The sequence below is a fragment of the Ascidiella aspersa genome, chromosome 4 (genome assembly GCF_963924565.1).
Source record: "Ascidiella aspersa chromosome 4, kaAscAspe10.2, whole genome shotgun sequence".
Lineage (NCBI taxonomy): Eukaryota > Metazoa > Chordata > Ascidiacea > Phlebobranchia > Ascidiidae > Ascidiella > Ascidiella aspersa.
Window position 1 is genome coordinate 11,845,073 of NC_139450.1, and position 18,792 is coordinate 11,863,864.

The 18,792-nt window shown below is 37.3% G+C and overlaps 3 protein-coding genes across 3 annotated transcripts in view; 2 read left to right on the top strand and 1 right to left on the bottom strand.

The window, feature by feature from the left end:
• The window catches only part of LOC146147877 (elongation factor G, mitochondrial-like), a 48,341-nt gene extending 30,191 nt beyond the window's left edge, over nucleotides 1-18,150 (bottom strand). Inside the window, exons 1-11 of the mRNA XM_083387665.1 lie at nucleotides 17,975-18,150; nucleotides 16,855-17,019; nucleotides 16,398-16,586; nucleotides 15,818-15,966; nucleotides 15,453-15,643; nucleotides 15,193-15,269; nucleotides 14,843-15,006; nucleotides 8,386-8,470; nucleotides 7,717-7,854; nucleotides 6,660-6,908; nucleotides 5,490-5,620 (exon numbers count right to left, since the gene is read on the bottom strand). Coding sequence (XP_083243791.1) covers nucleotides 5,490-5,620; nucleotides 6,660-6,908; nucleotides 7,717-7,854; nucleotides 8,386-8,470; nucleotides 14,843-15,006; nucleotides 15,193-15,269; nucleotides 15,453-15,643; nucleotides 15,818-15,966; nucleotides 16,398-16,586; nucleotides 16,855-17,019; nucleotides 17,975-18,076 — 1,640 coding nt within the window. The 5' untranslated portion in view covers nucleotides 18,077-18,150. The remainder of the gene's footprint in view (nucleotides 1-5,489; nucleotides 5,621-6,659; nucleotides 6,909-7,716; nucleotides 7,855-8,385; nucleotides 8,471-14,842; nucleotides 15,007-15,192; nucleotides 15,270-15,452; nucleotides 15,644-15,817; nucleotides 15,967-16,397; nucleotides 16,587-16,854; nucleotides 17,020-17,974) is intronic.
• On the top strand, nucleotides 144-3,966 carry LOC146147881 (uncharacterized). Its single transcript, XM_083387667.1, has 6 exons — nucleotides 144-296; nucleotides 1,046-1,258; nucleotides 2,014-2,158; nucleotides 2,798-2,929; nucleotides 3,188-3,307; nucleotides 3,662-3,966. The coding sequence occupies exons 1-6, from the start codon at nucleotides 196-198 to the stop codon at nucleotides 3,824-3,826; spliced, it is 876 nt and encodes a 291-aa protein (XP_083243793.1). The 5' UTR covers nucleotides 144-195; the 3' UTR covers nucleotides 3,827-3,966.
• Nucleotides 9,669-12,776, top strand: LOC146147882 (uncharacterized). Its single transcript, XM_083386757.1, has 4 exons — nucleotides 9,669-9,993; nucleotides 10,303-10,568; nucleotides 11,859-12,096; nucleotides 12,677-12,776. The coding sequence occupies exons 1-4, from the start codon at nucleotides 9,704-9,706 to the stop codon at nucleotides 12,774-12,776; spliced, it is 894 nt and encodes a 297-aa protein (XP_083242883.1). The 5' UTR covers nucleotides 9,669-9,703.
• Nucleotides 18,151-18,792: the final 642 nt, after the last annotated feature.

Sequence of the window (18,792 nt, forward strand, 5' to 3'; positions counted from 1 at the left end):
TCGTATGACAAGAAACGCGAGCGCGAAAGCACGTCACTCGGCACGCAAGCGATGGAAATACGCAAGAATTTTACGGGAATTAGCGGGGCATAAACATTTTTCTAACCGTCCGCAGACCAGAGCTATGCCAGGTATGCGTCGCGGCCCCGTGCGACGCGAGCGAAATATTTCCCTCATTCGGGTCGGAGATTGGTCATGGCGAGGTGCGGAGGATTTTTCGGGCTGTTTTCGACAGTTGCTCTCTTGCTGCACGCCGCCGCTTCTGTTCAAGTCGGCGGAAATGCGATCGGAATATGGTGAGGCTTAGTAGAATGATCCGGACGTTATTTAGGGCTGACAGCTTCGAAAGTGATTTTTTAGTTTTCTCTTTAGGAAACTCTCGGTGTACAGAGTGATTTCATGTATTGAGAACATAGGACTTATGAAAAATAGAATAAGCGAAGCGTTTAACACTGGTCAAAGTAGGAATGACCGATAATATTATAGCCACCTGATGCCAAGTGGTAGCATCGGTACTCGTCCGATACTAGCGAGATATCGATACCCATCCTATACCAAATTAATACAGAAATTTTAGCCATGATACAGAATAATACAGAATTTTCAGCCCGCAATCTGAGGAAGCGATTTTCTACCTTGAAAGCTGAAAGGTAATTGCATCAAAAAAGTGATAGTTTAACAACTGGAGGTAACAAAAATATTGTAATCCTTAAAATAAGCCTTTGAACGTTTCACTTTCCCTTATTTTTCTTGTTTGTTTCATAGTAATGAATTCAGTATTTGTAACGAATAAAAATGTCAAGTATCCGACAACCCCTCAACAGAACAATTTGCAATCACTGAGATTCTTTGTAGCGACTGTTCATAAAACAATTTCGTTCGTCGTAAAAAAGAACAGAAAAATTATTTTCAAAAAAGAAAATAATACGAAGCCGAAAAGCACTTCATATAATAGCCGGTTTAGGCGCCTTTTGATATTTATTTACCGACATCCGTCCGACTATAGTTGGGAGAAAATAACCCCGAATTTGTTTGTTTTTTCAAGGGGCCGCAAGGACACGGCCCTGCTGACCTACAGACGCGTAAAGGCCGGTGACGCCCTGCTGGAGGCCCTATTCGGGCCAAGGGGCCACCGAGGCCCGACTATTTCGCAAGCCGACCTCCAACCCAGTGACGTCATACAGATCAACCCGGGTTACAGCAGACACGGCGGCATACCACGGCGGTCAAGTCGCAGATGGCAGATGGCGAGATTTCGGTGCGTATATGCGTACGCAACATTCCTGAGCGTTGCGCGGAATTTCTCCGCCCTTGTTGGGCGTGTTTTAATTATAGCGAGAAGCACCTGCGATGTTGCGTGGAAAATTATATGGTGTAATTCAACGCGATTGAGGCCGTTTAATTTTGCATTTTTTGCGCAACCTTTGTTAAATTTTATTTATTTATGAAGTACTGCAAGACTATGGTGTTAAAGCTAAAAAAAAAAAACACTTGAAAAGTCACATTTTTACGACCAGAGTGCCAACTGATTTTCTTAAAAGTTTACTCTTAACCGTTTTGTAGACACCTCAATATTGTTTAAATCCATCGTAATGTATATTGTATTTTACAGAGATACCCGTGTGACTTGAAACTAACATACATTTTTGTATGAAATTTAACTAGGACCAGGTATTTAGAAAGTCGCACTGGCTAACCATAACAGCAGCGTTTTATAAAAACACCTCATCGCTAAGTAGCGTTAGTACCTAGACCAGTGGGACTTCCAAACAGCTGATTCTAGTTTTAGTTTTCGTGCGCTCAATACTCGCCACAGACTGTCTTGTTGGCGGCCAATGCCTTGCTTACAAATACGTCCTTATTGGCAAACTGACTTTAAAACTAACGCTACTTGGCTATTATGTGTTCAGCTAATTTGTCATTTTAGTTATAATAAGCAATTACACTATTCGAGTAATTCCAAAAATGGGCACATTGAACATGACGCGTAATTTGTCCGTCTGCGGTCGACAGGGCGCACAGACATTTCCGCGACTGGTCGTGCCCCTGGAATGTCGCAAGCAGTTCTCGCCAAGCGGTCGTCGTCCTAGAAAGGACCATGGAGATTTCACAAAGCAAAGAGGCCTCGTTCACCCTCAGTGCAATAAAGAAGCTTTCAGTGAGTTCACAATAATAGCTTTTCTACAGGTTTCGACATGCTTAAGCTAATTTTGTCATGTCAGACCAGTAATGGAAGATTATACAGAACGTAAAACGCCGAACAAAACAAGGTGAAGTACGTCAACAAAACATATTATATGTTCTCAAAGCTCGGGATTCTAATTGACAATACCGATTTTTGTAAAAAACATTATGTCCTAGCGGTTTGACACTTTAGGGCATAACTTCTTTATGTTAGTTACCAGTTGCCAACAGTGTATGAAAAAACAAAAATAGAGTAACAAATATACGTCAAAACATCAGCCGTTTTTCTTAATTTTATTATTACGCACAGTATTTAGGCAAGACCTTAAATTTATACTACCAGAGATTTTAATTTTTACGTTGAAATACCCTATTTGACAAATTCGTCCCTATACTGTGCTTATTTACTGCGGGATTGAGGTTTTGCACTCGACCGTTTGAATGAAAACGCCTTCGCGAGAAATTAGACGCTAGCAGCCTTTGTTTAAATTTACTTCGCCTTATTCTTGCTATATAATCACTTTATCGTGCTTGATCTAGTAACAAACGCCCACTTGCCTTACGTTGCAAAACAAACGCTCACTAGCCTTACGTCGGTATATTGCCGCCACAGAATCGCCACGTGAAGAAATGCAGCGGCGAGTCGGGATGCCGATGGGAGCATCGCGTCAAGGTGCGTTTCACCATTGCAAGAAGCAACAAGTGCGACTGGAAGCTCAAGTGTGCCTGCCGCGCCATTCCCAAAGTAAGTATTATCAACGCAACAGCGCCGAAATCGCAGGTATTCTTCTATTCGCACATTGTGTCTCTGAAATGTGACTTTATCTGAGAGCATTGTTTACGATAAATTGCAATTTTTTAACAGAAACGTTTTGAGTTGGATGTGTTTTAGCGTGAGAAATTGAATTGCCGTGTGTATAATTATTATAGCGGAAAAAATCTCCGCCAAAAAAAAGCAAGCGTTTTGCAAAAATAACCTCACAAGTGTTTTCTTTGTCTGCAGGATTGGGAAACCATGTGCCAAGCGACAGGCTTGTTTCTCTACAAAAGCGAAAAGCTCCTCGACTTAAAGCTGTCCTGCAACGCCACCACGCGGCCAACGACAACTGCGAAAATAACGACGGTAACTGGCCCCTTTAATATCGCTATATCGCAAGCATAAACATACATGTTTCTAATGAACACCGAAAAGGCATCGCAGACTCACAATCACTGATGCTAGCAGGGCAGGCTAGAAAAACAACTAGCCGGCAGTGAGATTCGAACTCACGACCTCCGGCCATACCAACTGAGCTACACAGGTCCAAAGAGGAGCGATTCGAGAAACAACAATACTCCAATGCTTGATACATATCATTATTCGATGACATTTTGTTAACACACATGTAATATTGAAATTGGACGTTTAAACATAAAAGTGATCATTAACAGGGCTAAGCAACTTAAGACTAAACCCGAACGCTGCTGACATTTTTAGACAAAAAGTGTTGCTGGTATGACAACTCAAGACGTTCGACAAGACAAAAACAACGCCAGTGATGCAACAGCGGCAACGGACTCCGCTTTTCGAATCAGCACTCTTCCTACAATCGACACAGAAGCTTCTAGAAGCCCCGTCTCTTCCGAAAACTTCGAGCATTAGTGTGAGGAATCAAGGGAAGAAAGTTTGCAAGATTTTCACTATCCAGTACATGTTTCTTACTGTGTTGCGTCGTTTCAATCGGCACATACTTCGCCGTTGCAAAAATAAATTATAATGGTTTAACTTAAGGAAGAAACTCAGAGACCTGTTTTGCTGTTTCTAGATAAAATGAACAAAATAAAAATTGGGTACCTAGGAGACATTTATCACTATCAAATGAAGTCAGTTTGCGATTGAAACATTTAGATTTTAGACCATCAAAGTTGTATTATTCGAATATTGTTTAATAAAGGGTATGCACCTCTTTAAACAACTAACAGAGTCAATTTTTTTTTAATCTGAAATCAGAAGATCAGAATTTCACTAAATTAAAAAATGGGCTATGTCAGGGGAAATTAATTTCTGTAAGCACAGTGTTTGCTCAACTGAGTTAAGATTAAGACACAAAACGGTATCATTGTACGACGCCAGGCTGGCAGAATCTTGCATCTTGCCAGCCTTCTGGTGACAACCATTTTTGGCGAAAATTCTTCGGTTTTTGATTGCCCTAAACTTAAATGATGTGTTCGCCTAAGGAATGTTTGAACCTTGCCATGTTTTGGCGATAAACAAGGCTATTAATTAAATTGGACAACAAAACGTAGCGCCGAATTCGCGAAAATTTTTGGACATTAAGTCATTAACTAATACATAAGGGACATGTGAAGGTACAACCTGGGGCCTAGGGGTGTACGTACATGTCTGCTTTTCTTGCTTTAAAAGTGGTACATAGATAATCTGTTTTCAGGCAAATTTGTGTGAAAACGTGCTGCTCAAAACCAGATTGAAAAGCTCGAAAAAATATTCTTTGGATAAATTTTCAATCTATATTGCTCGAAATAATGATACTTATAATAAAATTCAATAGAAATTGTCGCAGTCACATTGCAACATGCCCCATAGTATGCATATTACCTTTGGGATAGATTTGTTGAAAACAAAGACACATAAACCTTGCAAAACCAGGTTGAAGTACGTGAAATTGTTTTGCATTTGCGTAATTAAACAACCAAAAATATACTTTAGGGCTAGGCATTAGGTGGAGAAGCATAGCCGGGTACATCCTAATATGCTGATGCGAATGTTATACCAGTAAAATTAACAGGAATTGGGAATTCAACTCAATATAGAAGTACTTGCCAATTCAAAGCAAAACTGCCAACACGTAACAATTGTATGATCAAAAGTGTGTACTTTTTAAAATAATAAACAGTCTATTATGCCTTACACGGGCTTTTTCTCACTAAACAATGTGCTTCACACTACCGTAACTTTTTTCAAAATAACACAACAAAATGAATTTCTGCCAATTGTAGTGTGTTATGTTATTACATATTTCCGCTGTTCAAAAATAGATGTGATTAAATATGTTTGGAAACAACCACAAGGTATTTTGTAATTTGGATGTTCAAAAAAACTTTTCAAAAAAAATTTTTCGAAAAAAAAAGAAAAATTTTTTTACTTAAATTTTTTTTACACCAATTTCTTCGGTTTTCTGGCTGATTCTTTGGCCGACATAGTCGCCAAGTCGCCAGCATTCTGCCATACTGTACGACGCAATTAAAAGTTCACACAACTATATGAAACTGCTGCGTTAACAGGATTAAAAAAAAATTTCACTCACTCAACGCGTCCGACGATGGTTTCCCGGTAGGCGACCTTGGGACGTCCAAGAACCACGTCCAATCCATATTCCTTGTTCATTCGCTGCGCGTAAACTTCAAGTTGCAGCTCGCCCATTCCGGACACGATCATCTGCGAGCGTTTGTTAACCATAAAAGTTTTAGCAGAAACGTTTCGCGTTGGATTTTCGTTTCAGCAAAAGAAATTGATTTGCCTTGTGTTTTGGATTAGTATATCAGAAAAAAATCATTAGAGAGGTGGATAACGTTTTATGCGTATACAACAATTGGGATAATTGAAATTGGCATTGTGGCCTATGCTGAAGGTCACTTAAGTCAAGCCTAAGTATGTTTTTAATAACTGAGGTTGATTAAAACTTTTATCTCCCTTATTTTGAGTGTTTTACCAAATGCCGGTCGTATAATTGCGATACTCTTCGCAAAAAAAGGGATTTTGTTTCAAAGAATGCTTTTTTGACAGAAATAAAAAGTACACAACCAACGATGTATTTAGGATTAAAGCAAATTATAGCTATTTTTGTTTGATTTAGATTGACCTCTTTTATAGTTTTTACCTATTTTTTTACAACAATTGGTATTGCGAAGCCGACTGCACTTTTACCCAAAATATTAGTTAACGTTAACAAAACAAAGAAACGAAAAAGCTATTTACCCACTTAAACCACCACCTCTTCCGGCTAATTAATTGTTATCCAATAACGATTCTACGGCTTAAAATATACGTACCAGAACTAATATGAAAGTCATAATAGAGAAGTAGGTGGCACTCTAAGAACAAATTGTATTAAACTCTCGACAAGCTTTCGCACAACCTTGCTTCATCAGGTCAAAGTATAAATGAAAACAATTGAAAAGCACGTAAAAGCACAAGCGCGAGTATAAGGCGATAAGAAGGGCGACGTCTAACAGTTCGACAGGCACATGCTCGTAAAGTTGCTTTTACGTGCGTTTTAATTATTACACTTTGGCCTGATAAAGCACAATTGTGCGAAAGCTTGTTACGAACTCAATACAATTTGTCTTTATATAGTGCCACCTGATTCCTCTATTCAGAATTAGACAAATACGGCCATTTGCAAAGATAAAAGTCATAAGAGTATTTTAGATAGGTAATATGCCGAGTAGCAATAGTTTACATAATGGGAACTCGCCTCTTTCGACTCGTCGTCCCAGTGCATACGGTAGGTCGGGTCTTCACGGGCGAAGCGGTTGAGCGCCTTACTCATCTTGTCGGTTTGGTCGCGGTTGGTGCACTTAAGGGACATGGACACGACCGCGTCGGGAACGTAAATCGACTCCATCGAGTACTTGGCGCGAGGTCGACCCACGAACGTGTCACCGCTGGCGCATTCGACCCCAAACAGGGAGCAGATGTCGCCCGCGTACGCCTCTGGAAGATCCTGCGTGAAGATTTTAAGTTTCGTTTCGTTTAGTGCAGCCTTTCTCAACCTGGGATAATTTACCCCAGGGGGTAAGTTTCCTCGTCTTAGAGAGTAAATCAATAGATGGGTATTCAAGCTCTAAATATTCTGGTTCTGTTTTCTTCAACTACCTATGCGAAGCTGCTTCTTTGCATTGCTTACTATTAAATCTAAAGCACGAAACCGACTTAACATGTTGAATTTGATATTCGTTGTGCATTATCTACTACTTTACCAGATATTGAACAACTCGTTGCCAAGAAACAAAGGCAGTCGCACTGTATGTAATTAAAGTAATTTGTTACTTTCGTTTTTTAATAAATGAGCACCACTTTATATATTGGGGGTAAATTTGATATTCATCTTTGATAAAAGGATAAAAAATAGAAAAAGGGTGAAAAGTAATTTTAGCATTGCAACAGCAAAAGTCAGATCAGCCACCTTGCGGTCCGTTTAGGTGGTCCGTTTATCTGAGACGGACTTTGAATTTTTTTTTATTCTTCTTACACAAACTAAACACACCAAATTACGAATTGTCACATTTGTTCACAAACTAAATATTTTAAAACGATTTTCTCTTGAGGGACTGGAAAAGATTTCCAAGGAGCCGTTAAAATAAACACTACATTTTGTCTCAAAGTGTTTTGTCAGGCCAGTAGAATGATTTTGCTCCAATCGTGCTTTGGTACCAACTTATCTTCAAGGAAAATGAAAATTAAGTTATCGCGAGACCTGGTATAAGCGTTTCAAACCCGATCGGCACTAAAACGAGAAAATCTTAACTTACTTCGAGTTTATTGGAGTGCATGCGAACCAGTCGTGAGGCCTTGGCTCGTTGCTTGGTCCTCACGTTGAAGATGGTGTCGCCCTTAATGATGGCGCCTTGGTAGACACGCAAATACGTCAGTTGGCCGTACTTGCTTTGCTGTTGAATGACACACGACCAGGCAGTTTAGTTTTCGTTTTTAGGTAACTAAGTAAAAAATTGTATTTTAAGTTGGCACAAACGTGCGGTAGTTTGCTGACATATAAACCAATCCAAGTGCCCGAAGTAACGCACAGTCGTTTTGTTTTTAGAACCCGCTAATATAATAAAATGGTTTATTATGGCGTTGATGCTATACAAACTATAGTGTTTAACAAACTAGTCCCCGTTAGAACTGCCTAACTCAGTTTGGAAATTTACAATAGCGAAACCCTTTACAGTGAGAGCAAGTACAGCGGCCTCAGTTTGGGCCTGACAGTTACGGAATTTCGGCACCTTATATTCCTTAAAGGAAAGTCTTCTACTTGTTTCTTAAAGGAAAAGTCTTCTACTGTTTTCTACTTGAATGTGTTAACGTTGAGTTTACCTTCATGGCTTAATCACAATCCAAATTTAACGGCCTAAATAAGGGGTTTTAATTGATCAAAACATAAACTCTGTCAATAGCAGTTCCTTTATTCTTTAACTTACCTCAAGCTTAAAAGCCAAGGCCACCATATCCTTTTCATTTGTTCGTGCAGGGTCCATCTGTACCTTTTTTCCACTGGGATTGTCGCTGCAACACAATCAACAATAGTAGTATGAAGGCACGTCCCTTTTAAAAGGTCATTTAATTCAACACTTTGGAAAGCAAAATGCTAAATCAACGGTGTCCAACCTGCGGCCGTCGATGAATAATGTGCGGCCGTTAACACGTGTTTTAGTAAGCATGTGTTGGCGGCCGTGACCGTGCCGGCATGCGTTAATAGTTAGAATTTTTTACAACTTTAGGGATTAAATCACTGAGCTAAGCTCTTTCTCTACATTCTCGAGTCCATTACCAATTCTTTTTGACTATTTTAACTGATAAGTTCGTAAAATTTTTCGCGCTTCGCGCGAATGATATTTCTACATCCGCTTCGTTTACGTTTTGAGGCTGTCTTTTGAACTAGATCAGCGCTTCTTTACCGTTGAACATTGGAAGGCTGACAAGTGGGTTGCGGACAAACAGAAACTGTATTAAAAAAATATTGGGCATATATTTTTAATTTGTTTTTATTTTTGGCAATGTAATAAAAACTAGCACGAAATTTAAAACGAATGCCAGTATAGAAAAAAAAACGCTGAATTTGGAACTTTGAGACAGTTCTAAAATTAGACGAAGTTTTATGTTATAGGCTAGCCAGACATTCGTCTACCATTGCTGGTAATTCGATTGGCTAAGAGCATTAGAGCAGGGGTGGATCCAGAGGGGGCACCTAGCCATGCTCCCTAAAAATATTATTTTTGACAAATTTCAATGCAAACACACTTTTTGGCGCTTTGCCCAACTTCTTCTGTCTGTCTTTATTGCATTTTAGTCCCTTTGAAATAAATCCGTTAATAACAAAAGTGCTATTTGTTAACTGTAATTTCCCTTAATTGTATTTTATGTGTCATTTACTTTTATTTCATGCTTGACTGATTCTTATGCATGACCAATTTTATATGCATGACTAATTTTATATGCATGAGTGATTTTGTACATGTGGCATTGTGCCAGCATGCTTGCCATTTATGTTAGTGCTGTCCTAATGTTATTTAGTTGGTGCTGTAGTTGTGTTATCAGGTGTTAGCCTTTGTTTGTGTTCCTACTTATATTTCTTTTAGCTCATCATTAACTATATGTATTCATTCGAATTAAGGATGCTTCATGTTAATAATAATAAGTTACTTGTTGTTAAATTATATAACTCTGTGCACTTTTGTGCAACAAGATTCTTCTCCCCATTGGTGGTTGCTTGAAGATAAGTTTACATGGTAGCAGAGGATGGTTAAAAAGTTGCCACCAAAATTTAACAATGACATTCCTTACTCCAATTGGAGAAACAAAATTGGCATGTGGCAGTTGGTCACACCTGTTCCTAAAAAGGAACAGGCAATTGTTGTTGTCTTGGAATCGTTGGAGGGAAATGCTAAGGCAGAAAGGGCTGCCTCAGAACTACAAACAGAGTTCTTGCACAATGATGATGGAATGGAGCGGTTGCTTGCTCATATGGATATTGCCTTCAAAACAGAAAAGGTAGATGAAGCATATGCTGCCTATACAAATTTTACAAAGTTTTCCAAGAAACAAGGTATGTCAATGACTGATTATATTTTGGAATTCGAACATTTTCACCACAAACTTACATTGCACGACATGAAACTACCCGATACTATATTAGCATTTAAATTACTTGATGGTGCTAATTTAGAACCAAGTGAAAGACAGTTGGCTCTCACAGTGGGTAGTGACTTGCAATTTGTAACAATGAAGTCTGCTTTAAAAAGAGTTTTTCACAATGCAGAATCTTTTCCATCTATTAAAGAAGAGTCCTATATTGGTGGCTCAAAGTTTTTTGTAAAGAAAAATACTTCAAGAAATAGCTGTAACAAAAATAAGCAAAATCCTCTTGATAAATCTGGACGTCCAACCAGATGTAGAATTTGTGATTCTATTATGCATTGGGCACCGACATGTCCACATAAAGATAATGTTCAATGTACTGAGGAAATTGTTAAAAATTATACAGATGACGATAAATGTGAAGAGGTTGAGATAACATTGGCCACCAACTTGTCATCTAATGCTATATTTGTTGTTGAATCATCGCGGTCTGCCATATTGGACACCGCTTGTACTAAAACTGTGTGTGGAGAAATGTGGTTTAATTGTTACCGTAACTATTTGTCTGACGAACTCCGAAATAAAATTAAAATATATAAACAGAGATCGATCTTCAAATTTGGAGATGGAAAAAAAGTCATTTCGTTAAAACAAGCTGTGATTCCTGCAGTTATTGCTGGAAAGAATATATTTATTAGGGTTTGCATTGTACCCTCAGAAATACCTCTTTTATTAAGTAAGGCATCATTAAAAAGGGCTTCGACTCAGCTTGATTTATCTAAAGATAAGGTTACTATGTTTGGTAAATCTGTTCAAGTTCACTTAACAAGTAGTGGTCACTATTGCATTGATATTTTACCTGATTTTAATACTACTTGTCAAAGCGATGATGTTTTATTGTTGGATAACTTACCTCCCGATAAAGTTCTAAAGTGTATGCGGAAATTACATGTGCAATTCGGACATGCTTCGGAAGAAAACCTATCAAAGCTTCTTAGGAATGCAAAGGTTTGGAAAAGTGGTTTCACTAATGTAATTTCTGGCATGATTGATGATTGCGAAGTATGTGCTATTCACAAACGGCCGCTTGCGAGACCTGTTGTTGCACTTCCTTGGGCTAATGATGTAAATGAAACCGTGGCAATGGATTTACATGAAATTGAACCTAGTTTGTGGTATTATCACATGATAGATTTGTTCTCTCGGTTTAGTTGCGCTGTGATAATTAGAAGTAAGTCCGCTTTAGTAATTGTCAAGAATTTCCTAAAATACTGGGTAAGCATTTTTGGTGCACCAAAGAATGTTCTTAGTGATAATGGAAAAGAATTTGACAACCAGGAATTTAGAGATATGTGTTCCAAATTTGGAATAGAGGTGAAAACTACTCCGGCTTACTCCCCATGGAGTAATGGTGTCTGTGAGAGACACAATATGATACTTACAGACATCCTTAAAAAGTTAAAAAGTGACACATCGTGTGATTGGGACACATGTCTTGCTTGGGCGTTATCAGCTAAAAACTCACTTGTAAACAATAGTGGATTTAGTCCATGTCAAATAGTTTTTGGGAAAAACCCCAATTTACCGTCTATTTTAACCGATGGACTGTCGGCCTTAGAAGAAGGATATGGTACTGTTGGATCTCATTTGTCTGCATTGCATTCAGCAAGAAAATTATTTATAGTAGCACAGACTTCTGAAAAGATAAGGCGGGCTTTGCGCAAACAGACACGTCAAACTGGACAGACTTATGATATTGGAGATCATGTATATTATAAACGAGATGAGCAGGCGGAATGGAGAGGTCCTGCTAAAGTTTTAGGACAAGATGGGGCAGTGGTTTTTCTTCGACATGGTGGGCAGTTTATTAAAGCTCATGTTTGCCGTGTACAGCCTTACCATAACACCCAAGACAAATCAATTGATCAAGGGTCCGTTGAAGCACATTCACCTTCACCTACAGTTCCCAGTCCAACCACTACACATGATGACACTGAAGACTCAAGTGAGGATGAAGCTCCCTCAGATGACACTCCCACAACTCAAACACATCAGTCTGAATTATCTTTGAGCAAATCAGTATCAAAAAATAGAAACATTTTGCATAAGACTGTTCGTTTTTTTAACTCTGATGGTGTGAGTTGTACTGCAAAGGTATTGAGTAGAGCTGGTAAGGCTACCGGAAGATATAAAAATTCATTTAATGTTGAATTTATGACTCCAAATGATCTAATTGGAAAATTGACATGGGTTAATTTTGATAAGGTTAATGATTTAACTGTACTTCCAGAGCATGTGGACGTTGTTGATGAAATTTATAACTGTGATGTTTCGTTCCAAGAGGCAAAAGAAGAAGAGCTTAGAAGCTGGCAAAGAAATAAAGTTTATAGCATTGTGCCCAACAGAAATCAAAAATGCATCTCTGTTAGGTGGGTTTGTACTATGAAAGAAAGTGAAAATGGTCCTAAACCTAAAGCTAGATTAGTTGCAAGAGGGTTTGAGGAAAAAGACCGCAACTTACTTGATAGGGAATCACCAACCTGTTCAAAAGATGGACTCCGAGTTCTTCTTAGTATAGCAAGACAGCAGGATTGGGCAATTTGTTCTATTGATATAAAAACAGCTTTTTTACAGGGAGAAGCTTTGGATAGGGATATTTTTGTTCAGCCTCCAAAAGAAGCAAAGAGTTCTAAAGATGTTCTTTGGAAACTGGAAAAATGTGTATATGGCTTAGTGGATGCATCCAAATCGTGGTACAGAAAGGTAAAGCAATTTATGCTTGATCATGGAGCTAAAATGAGTTTGCTCGATCAGTCAATATTTTTCTGGCACAATGGCAAGGTTCTTCTTGGATTTGTGTGTGTTTATGTCGATGATTTTTTGTGGAGTGGAACATTGGATTTTGAGCACACTATAATTAAACAAATCAGGACAACATTTCGCATCGGAAAAGAAGAACAACAGCAGTTTAAGTATATCGGTCTTGAACTAAATCAAAGCCCACACAGCATTTCATTATGTCAATTTGACTATGTCAACAATTTGCAGGAAATTATTATTTCTCCTTATCGCAAGAAACAACTTGACAATGAACTAACGTTTGAAGAAAAAGAAGTTTTGAGATCGAAGATTGGACAGCTTCTTTGGATTGCAACACAAACTCGGCCGGATCTTAGTTTTGATGTCTGTGTTGCGGCTACTAATTTCAAAAATGCTTTAGTTAGGGATCTGGTTGCATGCAACAAAATTGTTAGAAAGGCTAAATCAAATAGAGTTACATTAAACTATTCAAATCTTGGTCTTAACTCAGATCTAAAGCTGGTTGTGTTTACTGATGCTGCATTTGCAAATCTATCGGATGGTGGAAGTCAGGGAGCTCATTTAGTGTTTCTGGGTGGAAAAAATGGTAAATGCAATCTATTAAGTTGGAAGTCCAAACGTATACGGAGAGTTGTAAGAAGCACTTTGGCTGCCGAGACATTAGCTATGTCAGATGGGCTGGACACTGCATTTTTCATCACAACTTTATGGAATGAGGTTCTGTTTGGTAATCCTGAATTGCCCTGTTTACCCATTGAAGTATATACTGACAATTGCTCTTTATGTGCGGCTGTTCATTCTTGTAAAAACGTAACTGATAAACGGCTTCGAATTGATATTGGTTCTTTAAGGGAAATGAAGCAACAACATCGGGTATCAGTATCATGGGTTCCAACTGACGAACAGCTTGCGGATTGTTTGACCAAAAACAGTGCTTCTTCTGTATCTTTGTCATTGGTTTTAGACAATGGACAAATAAAAAAGAAAGATAATGAGTATGTTAACTGTAATTTCCCTTAATTGTATTTTATGTGTCATTTACTTTTATTTCATGCTTGACTGATTCTTATGCATGACCAATTTTATATGCATGACTAATTTTATATGCATGAGTGATTTTGTACATGTGGCATTGTGCCAGCATGCTTGCCATTTATGTTAGTGCTGTCCTAATGTTATTTAGTTGGTGCTGTAGTTGTGTTATCAGGTGTTAGCCTTTGTTTGTGTTCCTACTTATATTTCTTTTAGCTCATCATTAACTATATGTATTCATTCGAATTAAGGATGCTTCATGTTAATAATAATAAGTTACTTGTTGTTAAATTATATAACTCTGTGCACTTTTGTGCAACAAGATTCTTCTCCCCATTGGTGGTTGCTTGAAGATAAGTTTACACTATTTATATCATGGCATATTGCGCCGCATTACTAATAACATCCAATTCTTGCATAAATGCTTGTGTTTATAACAATATGCGATTATTTATGTGCCTAAGCCCATTTCGACTAAATTAGAAGTTTTGCCAAATCTAAGCCTAATAAACGCATTTTTATTCGCGCTTCGTGCGTTTAATCTGCATTTAGGTTCCATATTTTACCACGAGTTTGTTAGACAACAAAACGACTTTTTAAGATTAATTATGTTATGACGTCACGATTTGACAACTTTTTGAGTCATCCCTAAAAGAGATTAACTTGCGGCCGTGAGGAAAATACGACTGTCAATGCGGCCGACAAGAGCTAAAAGGTTGGACACCCCTGTGCTAAATCATGTCTGAAACAACTCACTAGTGACAAATGGAAGTCAGTATTTGCGAGGGTACATTGCATATATGGGTATTTAGCATATATTGACGTGCCTGAAGTAAAATTTTAATGAACTGTCACGCTTTCTTAAGAGAAAAGATCTTTAAATAGGTATTAGGTTTAAACAAGTTAGGTTGTTAAAAACTGAAGTTTCACCCACAAATTTACACTTACTCAGTAGCTGTATTAGCGTCAAAGGCAAAATTTTGGACTTCGGTTGGGTTTGGTAGGTATTCAGTAACTGCATCAAGAAGGGGTTGTACTCCTTTGTTTTTTAGAGCCGATCCCATGAGAACAGGGGTAAAAGTCCTGGCAATTGTCGTTCGCCGGATCGCCGCCTGTCAGTGATGACCAATAAAAACAATTTAGCAATCACGTTGGAACAAGACTAAGACGGTGTGCTGAGATAATTAAATGTGTAAAAGCTAAATGTATAATTAAGATCTGGCGGTAATTAACGCCAAACATAACAAGCTGTTTTAAAAAGTTGTTAATTTATATAGTTCAACGTGGCTAAACTATACCTTTAAATCTTGCACAGTGGGGATTTCATCCATTAAAATTAAATCTCCCAAGATTTCATCCACATCACTGACGCATTCTATTTGGATTGAAACATTAATAACCAAGATATGTTAATATTAAGACACTGACAAATAAATCATGTGAAAGAACATTTAATAGGTAAATACAAATTCCTCAGATTTTTTTAATTAATTTGAGTAGTTATTCCATTATTCCAATAAAACCAAAACATTTTAATATGTAAAATAAAGCAATTAACCTATTAATTCCTGTCTCTTTTCTTCAGCCTTTTCAGCAAGGTGGCTTGGGATAGGTTTCTCCACAACAGTTTGACCTTGTGGTCCTTCAAAATAAATTCCTTTCATTTCCAGGAGGTCGATAATACCCTGGCACTCATTCTCAAGGCCATCAGGAATTTGTAGAAATGCAGCATGACGATGAAGCTTTTCTCTTTAATTGAAAGATATTTTTTAACAGCTTTATATGATTGATTGTATTTCCTAATATAACTACGAAATAAGTCCTAAAATAACTCTTTGTTTTAATAAAAAAAGATTGTAGTTCGATCAAGAAATACATTTAGTATTAGTAATAGCGCAAAAATGATATAAGAGAAAATATTACCTAATTTGTGTGAGACACCTCAGTGGATTTGATGCCAGACGGTCAAGTTTGTTGATAAATATCATGCTTGGAACTTTGTATCTGTTGATTTGTCGGTTCACAGTAAGGGTTTGACTTTGCACACCACCATTAGCACAGATAACAAGGACCTAAAAAAATTAGTTTTAGATTAATACACTTATTGTTGCTTTTCTTGAAAATCTTCCATGAGTGAAAATAACACAAAAAGAAGCATTTGCTAATATGGAGCAAATCTATGCAATTTATTAAATTACCAAAACAGGTATTTAAAAAGGATATATATGTACAGGGTGGGCCAAAAGTAGGCTGACAGTTATTTAGCTTGGAAGAAGAGGTAGCATTGAATCACCACGCTTACCTTACCTGACATCAATGGATTTCTTTTTGGGGGGTGTTGTTAAAAACAAAACCCCAACACATGACCCAAACCCTACTTTTCATAACTGTAAGCCTACTTTTGGCCCACTCTGTATACATATGTTTCAACAACGACAAATTTATTATTCATAATTATTTTATCGAAGTACTAGCTTTAAGGGAAAACATAATAACAACTTGCCGTTCCATCAAGTACTCTGAGTGATCTCTCAACCTCAACAGTGAAATCAACATGGCCAGGTGTGTCAATGATGTTTACTTCGTGGCCTTTCCAGTTGACATAAGTGGCTGCAGACTGGATAGTGATTCCCCTTTCTCTTTCCAGGTCCATTGAGTCCATCGTTGCACCAACTTTATCTTTTCCTTTTACCTGAGTGGAATAAAAGTGGGGCTTCAAAGCAAATAGGCTTTAGTAAGGATGTCATTACAATCATTATTATTTGAAGTATACAAACAGGGGGTTAAATAAATTGGAAAATCCTAAATTAAAAATATCCATTCATTTAACTAAATATTTTTTATCTAATAAACTAAAAAAAGTTTTTTTTGTGAAAATCTTTAATGAAAGCTCTTCTTTTATAAGGAAGAGAGGCACATACATTTTTTTAGTAAATTCTATTGCATTAGGATTAGCCCACCTCATGCATTTCACTTATCCGACCAGTATAGAACAATAGTCTTTCTGTTAAAGTAGTTTTTCCAGAATCAATATGTGCTGCGATTCCAATGTTTCTCATATCCCGCAGCACTTGGGTTTGGTCAACCTTGGTGGCATACTGGGATACTCTTATTTGACCCAATAACTGTAAAACCAAAGAAAAAATAACTATTTAAACAAGTATTTGCAACTTTATTAAACTTTATTCTACATTTTATCAATCAAGGCCAGTCTGCAATTCATTGGCACTTCATGCCAACATCTGTGGTGTAAGCGCCAAATTTGTAGATTTGCAGATGTACAATCAAGGTTTTATGCACACTTTAAGTCGGAACTTTAGTACAATTTAACTATTTTTTAAATTTAGGTGTGTAAGTTACTAATTTAAGTGTGCTAAAATCTTTGGTGCGCACCTGCTACAGAATTCAAATGGGTTCCATGTTAGAGATCTTAGGTGCGCATCGCTAAATTCTCAGGTGTTCAGATGTGAAAATACTTTTATGCATACCTGAGCTTCACAACAATACCACAACTCAATTTATTAACTCAGATATGCAAAAATAGCTTTAACAGCCTAAGGCGTAAACCTACTACAGAACGCAACTGGCTAAATGACAAATATTGTGTTCTCTAAACTAAAAGCTCTATTAAATTTGGCTTTAAATGGGAGTAATAGGTTTACTATACAGATTTTTACAAAACAAGTTCTAATAAAAGTTTATTGATAAACATTGGACCTAATTGCTATCTTGATATCCTATTTTAATATTTTTATTATGCTATGTGTATCAAAACAATGCAATACAATGAATAACTAGCAAACTTAAATATTTTTGGAGATGGTTTACAATCCCACCACAGTGTTGAAACTTGAAACATTTATTAAAGCCACCCACAATATTTGGGTTCTGGTAACAAGTTAGAGTTTGGGAGTGGATGGATCAAGTATTATTATGCTTATTTATTTAATAATAATCCTTGACCCACCCAAACCCAAACCGCCCCCTACTCAAATATGTTCGTTGTGGTAGGGGTCTAGACCAGAGCCTATTTTTTTGTTTTATTTAGTGCACATTGAGAAATGAATACATCTCACCTACCGGAACAGAATACACTGCATTTTTCCAAATCACTGGAGTAAGCCAGTTTTTGGCTTTGGATAAAACACTTGGGTTCAGTTGCCGTAAAAGCAAACGTTCCATCACTTTTTACAATCGACAACAGGAATGCTAACAGGTATTCAGATTTTTGGTTAAAAAAACTGCTTTAGCATGAAGAAACTTTCAGCCTTCATTCATAAAAAAAACAAGTTTATTAGAATAAACAGAATTAAAAATTCACCGCAATAAACCGCTTCTTACGATAACAGACAACTTTTTTTAAAAATAACTTTCGCGACCTTGAGTACACACAATTACCATTACAGCACATGAGAAATTGGTTAACATGAAAACGTCAGGCCCTCAGTCGAAATTATTTAAAAATGTACCACATGTGTAAACAATATTTTTGCAAAATTTGGTATTGAAAAGGTGTAAAACTATATTAGATTAAAGAAACACCATTAAATAATCACCTTGTTTAGGATAACAGCTATAAATTTGTCAATTATTTTACAAACATAAAACATCTATAAAAATTGTACGTTTTATTAGGTTTCCAAATAGGTAATTTTTACAGCTTCGGGAACCCCCCATTTATTACTCTTTGCCGAAGGCTTTATTTCAGGGAGTCGAACCGCTTGACTTTTCCGGTTCAGGTTCGGTTCGGGTTCAAGGATTTTTTCGGAATCCGGCTAAGTTCCGGTTTTGGTTTAGAGCAATTTAAAGGTTCCGGTCCAGCTCCGGTTCGACCATAGTTATTTCAAAACTGGTTCATAAAGTTCCGGTTCGGATAAAATATAAGTTGCATTAAATCT